Source organism: Centruroides sculpturatus, unplaced genomic scaffold, assembly GCF_000671375.1.
Source record: "Centruroides sculpturatus isolate CEXI.00-Female unplaced genomic scaffold, Cexi_2.0 scaffold1509, whole genome shotgun sequence".
Taxonomy (NCBI): domain Eukaryota; kingdom Metazoa; phylum Arthropoda; class Arachnida; order Scorpiones; family Buthidae; genus Centruroides; species Centruroides sculpturatus.
Genome location: NW_019385645.1, coordinates 6,304 through 17,495, shown reverse-complemented (window position 1 = coordinate 17,495; position 11,192 = coordinate 6,304). Strand labels below are relative to the sequence as shown.

The window sequence follows — 11,192 nt, the reverse complement described above, 5'->3', positions numbered from 1 at the left end:
GTTGAATTTTCATCGATGTTAAGCCTAACAAAAATTTTTTAAAATAATAATCGTCGCTATTGTATCGTTAAAAATTAGAAAATTAAGCTTCGTTTAAATACTGGCTCCCTTTCATGGTCGAATGAGTGTTGCCAGCTAAAACACGTAAAAATAATATTAAAGTAGCCAAGACATAGCCAAATATTGTAGCGCCACATCACTAGCGGACATTTGAAATTTGCCGACTAAGACGGTCGGTTAACCGAGGGGTCAGTTGATCGGGGGGCGGATAATCGAGGTTCTACTGTATATAGATGATTAAAATGCTCAATTAACACAGAATTGCACAATCAATTGATATAGTATCTCAATATATAGTTATGACTTCAAACTAAATTGACATTAATTTATATTAAACACTATTCTGGAATTTGAATTTTTAACATTTTCCAATTAATAATTATCACTAATAAAAATTATTATTTAAATTTAGTGTAGTTTTTGATCTATACATATCTCAAACATATTTCCAGATGAATTTTCTAATCTATTAAATACAGTTGAGTTTTGAAAACCTGGAATAACTAGAACCAACCTTATCTGGATTTTCAAGTACATGTGTGAATTAGCAGTTTAAGCATTCTAAATTCAAGTTAATATTTCACAAGGAGTATAGGAATAGTTACAAAAATTCAAAATATAATTTGCAGAATCACTATATTGAAACAAAAAAATAAACTGTTCTTAATTTCAAAATTAAAAATTTCAAATTCTAAATGAATGTTAGAACATTAACACAAGGAAAAAAGAACACAAGCCAATAAAACATCAAGAATGAAATTATGGATTTTGGTCTGATCTAGATTTTTGATGCTTCATTGTATTAAAAAAAACTCATTAACTATTGTAAAATGAGGAGTGAATAGTATATTCCAATTAATTTCCAATATAAAATAAATATACTACAGGTAACCCCCATATAACACGGCACTTCTATAGCATGGATTCACTCTAACATGGTTCGAGAATTGGGTAAAACCCTCGTACAACATGAAATGTACAATAATAAAAACTATTAAAAGCGAACTTCATCTAATTTGAAATTACGGAAATCCCCGTACAACAGTTCAATAAACATGATAAAGCTTTTAAGTGTGAAAGATACCTCATTTGATATTTTTCATTCGAGCATGTACGTACGGTTAGATTTTCCCGCATAATTTTTGTGAACTATTAGTATTTAAGTATGTAAATTTTTTTCCTGCCTTCTGTCAATACACATGGTCCTTCTCGAAACTTGTTTCTGTGTTGCCAGATCTCTACACTTCTGCTTTTGGTGTTGCCAGATGTTTTTCCCTTATTCCATACTTGCTTTATTCTTCATAAGTGCTTAGCACCATATAAGGAAATTTATAAAGATTTTTTAACTAAAAGCAAGCAATCTAAAATAACATATTTTTTGCAAAAGGTAGAGCATGGATCTGAAGATAATGCAGAAAAATTCTCAGAGGATAAGGATATCTTGCAAAAAAAAAGCCCTTGATTAATAGTGCTTAGTGATGATAAAGAAAACATTGCTTAATTTATATTAATATGTATCACTTCTTAAGAAAATTTTAATATAGATATTTATCTCAATAATGAAAATATAATAGCATGTTTTTTAATTTTTGGAACCTAATCCCCCTTTTTGTACTAGTTCTTTGTTTCGTATAACACAGATTCACATAACACAGCAATTTTTTGGAACATAACTCCTGTGTTTTACGAGGGTTACCTGTATATACTTTTGTGGTTATGGAAACTGCAAATTAAACACTATTCTCTCAGCCAATTTCTAAAATGATGTCATGAAGATTGAAAATAAAAGCTTACCCTAATTTGTATACTTCCATTTTCAATCTGTCTACTTCTTTTGATAGTTCTTTATTATTCTAAAAAGAAAAATTAAAAGACATTCAGCGTAAAATCAAAAATTTAGATTGTTATCATATACTTTTAAAATAACCTTTTCCATCTGTTGACTCGAGCTTGATATAGTTCCTAATTCCCTTTCTAGATCAGCAACCCTTTGCCGAGATCCTCGTAATCTGCCTTGAAATTCTTCAACTTCAGCTAATCAAATTAATATATTTAATAATTTAAATTTTAAAACAGTTTTCAAAATAGAATGTCTAAATTTAAATATTACACAACATTTAATAGAATTCTTATTTTCAGTATTAAATACAAAAATTTTATTTATAAAATCTTTGTATTTATTATGTTGTTAAGATTTGTTCTCTTTTCAAAACAGTTTGAATACCAGTTTAAATGCTATTTCTTAGAGCTCTGCAAAAATAACACTCAGCCATGAGGATTCCATAATTATTAAAAGTTTAAAGACTACATTAAGTTAAGATTATAAAGTTGGCCTATATTAGGAAGATGGCACTGATTGAAATTGTCATAAACATTTTTAAAATGTTTATTGTCTAAGTTTTAATAAACAGTTTCTGATTTGATAAAAATAATGAACTTAAGCCCTTGGAAACATATAGTGCTAACCCTCAATCACATATCTGAAGTAATTGAGTTGAATTTTTGAAAAAAATCATTAAATCTAATTAATAGATGTGTATTAATATTTTTTCTCTTCGAACTTTGCTTTTAGATATGGCTGTCATGCTCAAAACAGAAAAGATTACAACTGTCTGATAAAAAAAACCCCACAAGAAAGATTGTGCAGATCAAGGTAATGTGGAACAACACTATGCAAGAATTTTTGCAATTCTCACAGCATTGCTTATTGAAAACTAAAAAAATATCGTCTAGTAAATACTTCCACTTATTATCCACTAGAAAATATTTCCACTTAATATTTTTATTTGCATTATTTTATTTTTCTCCGTGTTATTCATCAATGTTTTCCATATCAACAACAGTGTCATCTGCCTCGATCTGATAATAGAAAGCTTGGTATGCTTCAGGAACCCACCTCATCAAGGACAAAATGTCATTCACTATATTTTTTGCAATCAGCAATGTCCCAGTGTACTTTTTTTCTGGCAATATGGATGTGTGTTGATGTTATGGAGCATTATTTGTAACTGAATACTTCAGAATGCTACAAACTGAGGGTTAAACCTATATATCCCAAAGGGCTTCAATTATTAAAAATATTTTTTCTTAAATTAAAAGATTGAAAACTTGTTTTTAAACAATTTATATTAAAACTGACTCTTAAAAAATTTATATGTAATATATTATTTATCAATCAATCTAACTTTTCAGTAAGAATATGCATAGTAATCAAACTATCATATCCTATAAATAAAAAATATTTAGAATTAATTTTAAAATAAAAAGTTTCAAACAAACCTGCTTTTTGTTTAGCACTCTGTTGACTTTGAGTAAGAGAAGACTGTAGTTCTGTTTTTTCAGCTACCAAAATACCTATAGTCTGAATATGAACTTGCAGTTGATCCTTTAATGCTACCTGTTCCTTATGTGCTTTTTCTTGCAATTCTTTTCTTTCCTTCTCAAAATCTCTCTGTAATCTAGTTATTCTTGCTTTCTATTTGAAATAATAATATATAATTAGCATCAATAATAAGAAAAAATGATGGAAAAAATAAGATATATATATTTTAACTATAAAGCAAGCTTTAAATTGTCAGTAGGGATTTTAAATGACTTAACCATGAAATAAGGTCATTCCATCTATTCCATTTTTTTTAATTATAATTTAGGATTTTATTATGGCTGGAATTGAACAAAATCCAAGTCCTTTATTGCATTCTCCAACGAAGAGAGAATGGCCACCATTGACCAGTAATAGTAATGCTGTTGAGGTGTCTAAATCAGCCAATGTGGACTATGCTCCATAAACAATCTGCAACTTCTATGGATATGAAAAGGAGTGAAAAAATATATGAAGAAGAGAGGAAAAATTATTTTGAATCCACACTAGTAAACTGTTTTGAGTTGATAGAGAAGGATGATAGTTCAACCACTGCCAGCTTACGACAGTTGACAAAACTAATTCAATCCTCACATAGTTCTATAACTGATTTTGGAGGAGAAAACAGAAATTAGTTTGATACATCAGGACATTAAGGTTTTTAAGACCAAGCTTGGTTCATTGGAACAAAAGGTTAATAATTTAGAAACACTTCTACTGAACTTAGACAGGAAAATGGAAGCTCAATAGTATATGGCAAATAATATTTTAAATATAACTAATCAACTTAATATGATGTTATTTGGCTATCTGATGAATGATAACATGAATATTAAAAAAGTTAACAAATTTCTTTAGGGAGATTCTGAAATTGATAGAATTTAAAGCTGAAGATATAATAGGATATTATACTATAAGAAAAGAAGAACCCACAATCCTAAAAATTACATTGAGTACTGTTCAAAGAAAAACCCAAATATTATCAGTCTTTTATAACTACAAAAAAAGCATCCCATGAAAAGATTTATAGCAATTTACAATTATTTCCTGATCTCACTCAACAGACTAGGGATTGTAGAGCCAAAATTATCCCATTTTATATAGAAGCAAAGAAGAAAGGTATGCAAATTCTATTACGAAATAATTATGTCATTTATAAGAATAACAAAATTACTTATAGTTTTATAAATAATTGCTTGGTCGATACTAAACCTTTTTTAGATATAGAAATCAATTGACTAATTTATTTAGTGTTGTGAATGTTGACAACAATAGTAGTGATAATTTTGACAAAGTATATTCATTATTAAACAAAAGATCTGAGATTAAGGTCATTAACTGGAATATCCAAGGTGTTAGAAATAAGTTTTTTTCTGTTTATTTCAAAAACTATTAGAGATGTATGATATCATAGGACTGCAGGAGACTTGGATTACTAAACTAACTGAAAAGGAGATAGATCACATGCAAGAATCATTTAATTATATTTTGGTTCCAGCAACAAAAAAACCTGGAGTTGATAGGCAATTCATCACGACACTGATAGGCAATAGTTAGAGCCTTTTATGGTAATAAGGATCATGAAGTTCTATAAGAGAATGGCCAATGGTGAGAATATATTGATAGATACCATATTGGAAGAACTTAAAAGACTAGCTGTGATTAAAAGGAATTACACTAATAATTGTTACAATAAATTTAGTCTTATGCTGGCCAGATATGAGATATCACATATATTATTTAACAATATGAAAGCTGATTGGAACTTTGGATTTACTATCTTAGCAGAAAATATGTTTAATAACTCAATCAATCAAGAAATGAAAAAAATTACAGAATTCAAAATTTCATTCATTCACAAATTAAGCTTTCCTCCTTTGAACGATTATATTAATTTTCAAATACCACTTAAAATGAAAAGGTTCTATATGCAGCTTAGATTGAACAGTTTTTATGTAGTAGTCAATGTGAATTATCTAAATATCAAGAATAGTCAATGCAGAATGAGTCAGGATCAATTTTCCATTTACCATTTAATTTGTATGTGTAATGAATGTATAAATTTAAGAGAATAATTTGATATTTCTACCTTGACTGTATGTAAATCTATGGAAGAACAGTACCACAAATTACTTCAAATAGGTCCAACTATGATAACAAGAGTATACAACTTTTTCATCAAATATATTAAACTATCAGAGGATCAAAATAGAAAACAAGCCTCAATTCTACACTTATTGATTTAACACTATGTATTTAAGTGTTACAGAAAATTTCCAACATCATGGAAAATCGTATTTTATCTCTGTCTAACTTTTGATTGTAGTGTTTTGTTAATCTAATGTATCCCCTTTGTAGCTAAACAAAAATCCAAAATACGCTAATAAATTNGTAGTGAATCTGGCTTAGAAGATGAACTGATTGAGATATGTGTAGATCTCGAAGCTAAAGCATTGTTTAAAAATAAAAACCTCAGTGAATTTTGGAGCAATAACAATATTGCCACTAAATATCCCAAGCTCAGAGCAGAAGCTGAACCTTTCTTACTCACATTCCCAACTTCATACATGGTTGAAACTGGTTTTAGCCACATGAACACAATTTTGACAAAACAGAGGAACAGATTGAACTTGAAAAACCATGGTGATTTGTGAATAAAACTTACCAATTTTCAACCGCATATCAATAATCTTGCTGCTTCCCTTCAGACATCCATCCCACTAATATCAGCTATTTTAATAAAAATAAAAGGTATGTTAACATATTTTTAAGGCATTCAGTAGTAGTCGCAAAATGACAGTAAGATGTTTTTTTCGTCCAATATCACTTATATTATTTTTTCAAAGATAATTGTGTATTTTACGTATTATGACATGTACAGTTTAAGAACCATAGGAAAATTTCCATCTATCCATAATTTTGCTATTATTTTTTAAGATTATAAATCAGTAAAAAATATCTCCTTTTTCTGTTAATGTTATTGGGTGGATGTTATAAGATATGGGAACTATAAATTCTTTTGTTGGGTTGTTATGCGGGTCTTCTTATAGCTTAACATCAGAAATACAAAAATGACTTAATGTTTTTGTTAAATACTTAATCTGGGGGTCGATAAGAAGGCAAATATTCTATAAAAGGGTCAACGGGAAAAAAGTTTGGGGACCCCTAATGTAAAGGGAAAAGTTCAGTTTTCATTTCTTCTCCAAAAAAGCTTCATAAATGACACACTAGCACCATCTATTGTTCATAATTTAAAACTTAGACATTTGCCCTTTACATTCATGTATTACTTATTATCCTGAATTGTTAATTTTTAAAAAATATTAAAAAAATTTGAAATCAGATTCTTTCTGAATTACCCTGTATATTATTCTACCTACTATCTTAATATATATATAAAAATAAGTAAATAGAAATTGCATACAGACAACCAAACCAAAACATTCTAATGATCAAATGATAAAGCTAGATTAACTATTGTATTAGAACTAATCCAATAATTAAGCAGCCTTGTAAATAAAAAACATTATGATTTAAAAATAGATTTACCTCTGATAATTTTTTCTCCAATTCTAATTTTTCTTGATGTAAATCTTCAAGCTGTCTACTTCCTTCTTCAGTATTAGAATTGCTAAGCTGCTGAACATACAGTTCTGATATTGATAATTTACTTCTTGTTTCAGTTAATTCTTGTTCTGTAATATGACTTTCCTTCACCTGAATTTAGAAATGTAAAATCATGTTATATATAATTATAAGAAATCAGTATATAACCAATTTGTCAATAATACAAAGTATAGAATAATTTTAAAAATATTAATTTGCAAATTTAATGTCAAAAGTGGAAGAAATTATAGAATTAATCTATGATTTGATTAAAAAGATGTCAGGTCTACATTCCACATGTTTATTGTCAAAACAGCAACTGTATAATGAGCATCACTTTCAGCAATTATAAATCAGGATTGCAAATTTGAAGGCAATACATGTAAATCTGGAGTTTTTGGTTTATTCTATTACAAGTTTTAAGAATGACTTCTTACAATACTTTATAAAAGAACATGATAATTTGAAGTGACAACTGAATAAGACAAAATAAAAACTGGATGGCTTTGATTTACTTGATTATAAATAAAATTTTCATGAAGTACAACATAAATACCTTATAAGAAGTCAGTCCTCCACATTATAAAATGGTGATTTGCACAGATTAAGAGAAAGAAACCAATTAATGCTATCAACCATCTGCCACTGAGAAACTATTATGTAAATCTTGTCTCAAAAACTCATTTGAAACTAAGTTTAGAAAAGACCAATTTGATAGATATTAATTACACTTCATTTTGTTTGTATTTAAGAATTCACCAATTGAATTCTTAAATACAAACAAAATGAAAATTTCAGCATATCCTTGGATAAAATTAATGAAAAACAAACTACCATATATGGATTTAATGTAGTCTTTCAGTGATCAAAGCTCTTGATCATTGAAAGACTGCATTAATATCTTTAAATAAAAAAAAAAACACTTCCTTGCAACTGAAGGATATGATCCTTCCTATTTTAGCAGCCAAGAACTATATATCCAAGGAAAAACTTGAGGACATGAAGAAAATGTTGTTCATACCTACCAAACAGTAACCATTCTACAAAAGTTAATTACAAAAGCAGAAGTCTTATTTTAATATCCTTTTTAAGGATAGCCCTATTTGCATTTAAACCCTTTATATTATATAAGACATACCATTATGAGACAGTACAGAATAGTCCAGCTTTAAATTTCTTTTTTTATGTGATTTTTATGTTAAAAGTTTTGCACCAAAACCTCTAGATTATATGTCTATTTTTGTGTAAACTCAAATAAGAATAAATAAAAATTACAAGGAATATTTTTTTAATTCAAATTTTGTTTTATCTGTACTTTTCATTTTTGATACATAGACCCTTTAGATTTTCATCCCTTCAATTGTCATGGTTATCAAAATATTTATATATTAAATACATTTGTATATTCGCGTATTTAATACATAAATATTTTGATAACAATGTAGGTGTAAATTCATGTATTTATTTTAGCTTTCACGGTACATTTGTTACATTTCTTTACCTCTATTTTCAATATTGTATTTTTTGGTTTTATTTATTGATGTTTATAAATTATACAAATCATCCAATTAAAATTATCCCTTTCAAATTTACTTTATTAAATTTCTTTTGTTTTTTAGAACATTGCGTGATAAATATTTTTCAGTTTATTTTTGATTTTTATAAAATGTTTACTATTGTAATTAAAAATTATGAACAAAATTATATGTTAAATTAATATTTATCACAAATTATATAAGATTAATGGATAATGATTTGGTAATCACTGATTTAAATTTCTTAGATGTCCTTAAGTATTTTTTTACTATTTCCATCATGTGGCATTAAGAGCCTTTTCATCAAACCCATCATGAGTTCAGCAGGAGCACAATGGGGCCAGCCAAGCAGCAAAGGACAGACAGGGCCTGACATATCCAGTATGGACTATCTCCTTAAAAAATTCATATTCATATGTGTTCCTGGATCTCCCAGAGTGGTAGGCTGGCACCTCAACAACTTGTCCATATCAGGCAATCTGTCTTTAGACATTGATGATATTAAAAATTGTAAATTTATTATACTAATTTCTATACAGTTTTAATGACATGGATAAAAGATATGTATTAGACACAACTTATACTAAAAAAATATCAGTTTATTAGATAATATATGTACAGTACATAGAATACTAAACTAAAATGCTTTGAACTATATTTCTAGTTTAACTTTTTTTATATGTCTTCCTGCAAAAATTCCATCATTCCAAATAAAATATATACTCGCACAATTAACTAAAACATTCTGAATTATTCATTAACTAAAATATTTAATCTAAAATATTAAATTAATGAAACTAACCTTTTTATTGAATTTTTCTGTTAACTCTGATATTTGTAATTTTTGTTCGTCATTTACTTTTCTGGAAAATCAAAATAAATTATTATATTATAAATAGAAATTCAAGTATCAAATACTTAATTATTAAGTATTAATTATTATTCATAATAATTAATACTTAATTATTATTCATTTATTATAATAAGTATTAATTTTAATAATAATAAATATTTTAAATTATTATTAATATAAACTGACATTTATTGAAAATTTTATTTAAATTGTCAATAGTCATAACTAAACTGAAAAAAATGAATGAAGCAAATGAAAATACAAAGTTGAGCATAATTTGATTATTATTCTAGAATAATGACTGTATCAATGCATTCAATATAACATGATAATGTTTACATAAAAATTATTTAAAAAATTGCATGAAAATTTTGTAAGGTGCAATAATGTATAACATGTTTGAAACATATACTAATCTATATAACATTTTATTTCAAATAATCACTGAATCTTTACATCATTTGTGCTGAAAACTTTTTAATAAAATACAAAACTATGAAAAAAATAACAAAATCAATATTTTGAGGTTGTTATTATTCAATTAATATATACAGTAATACTTCGACATATGCTACCCTGACTTACGCGAACCCAGAGTTACGTGATTTTCAAATCTCGCCGATTCATCTTTTGTTTGAGCGCCATGCAACTCTTGATTACTCACTCCCCCCACACTATTGTTCAGCTTACATGTTCGGACATGTCATGCGGAATTGACATATAGCTACAATTTATTTTATGTTATTTATTTCTGTGTTTGTTATATCTACAGAGACTTGAGAGACTATGTGGTGATTTCTTCTAACCGTGAGCAAATCAAAAGACGAGATAAAATTAACGAGAACATTTATTAGCTTACATACGTCCGTCTTGAATTTTACATAAATTGGGAAATTATACCCCGACTTATGCGAATTCGACTTATGCGGTTATCACTCGATCCCACCTATTGCATAAGTTCAGGGTATTACTGTACAATGATTTATTAGTGAATTTTAGAGAAAGATCCAATTCTAAATTTATAGAACAGAAATGTCAAAAATTCCCTTAATCTCAATGATTCAAAAAACTAAAATAAGCATTTATATAACAACTAGCTTACCCGTCGCGCACTGCTGTGATCTCAGAAGAAACGAAATTCAAGCAAACTCGTTATGATAAAATTAAATTTTCATTGAAACTTATTATTATTATTATTCATTTTCATCGGGAAAACATTTCAAAGTGTTGTTTCAATTCTATTTATTTATTGGAGTGCTCGTTGATACACGATATTTTTTGTTTTTTCGTCTGGTGCGTACACGAATAAATCAGAAGGTTTTCCGACGCATGAGCCAGCCACATACAGTTGTCCACGCGAGAAGCACGGATTCTCCAAATTTAGCCCACACACTCACAGCGATTGTCAGAAGCGTGATATTCCCCATTTATATATATATATTTTTTAATCCTTTATAATTTTAATTATTTAATTGCTCCTTCCTCTCTTCCTTGGCATGTTGGGAAATTTCTGATAGTTAGATAATAAACCGTTTTATTGTAATTTGTCTTTTTAAATTATTTCGAGTCGATATTAAAATTTGAAAAAGGGCGATACCTAGATCGGTAAAATAGGCGAATTTCTTCCTACAACTTCGGTCGTTGTTCGGGGTACAGTTAAGATTTTAACGAAGTTCGAGCGAAAACATAATTAGCAAAAAAAGTCGAAATAAAGTGATTAAACAAAAATGATTACAAATATCGTAAATAACAGTTCACAAATGCATATATAGAGACA

The 11,192-nt window shown here is 27.8% G+C and overlaps 1 protein-coding gene and 1 long non-coding RNA gene across 2 annotated transcripts in view; both read right to left on the bottom strand.

Annotated features, from left to right (window-relative positions):
* Positions 1 to 5,990, bottom strand: part of LOC111640853 (golgin subfamily A member 2-like) — a 42,109-nt gene extending 36,119 nt beyond the window's left edge. Inside the window, exons 1-4 of the mRNA XM_023386926.1 lie at positions 5,973 to 5,990; positions 3,340 to 3,535; positions 1,988 to 2,094; positions 1,855 to 1,913 (exon numbers count right to left, since the gene is read on the bottom strand). Coding sequence (XP_023242694.1) covers positions 1,855 to 1,913; positions 1,988 to 2,094; positions 3,340 to 3,535; positions 5,973 to 5,990 — 380 coding nt within the window. The remainder of the gene's footprint in view (positions 1 to 1,854; positions 1,914 to 1,987; positions 2,095 to 3,339; positions 3,536 to 5,972) is intronic.
* A 980-nt stretch (positions 5,991 to 6,970) lies between these two features.
* LOC111640852 lies at positions 6,971 to 9,423 on the bottom strand. The gene is made up of 2 exons (XR_002759325.1): positions 9,365 to 9,423; positions 6,971 to 7,138 (listed from the first exon to the last, which is right to left on the bottom strand). It is a non-coding gene; the product is annotated as an uncharacterized LOC111640852 (long non-coding RNA).
* Between the last annotated feature and the right edge of the window lie 1,769 nt (positions 9,424 to 11,192).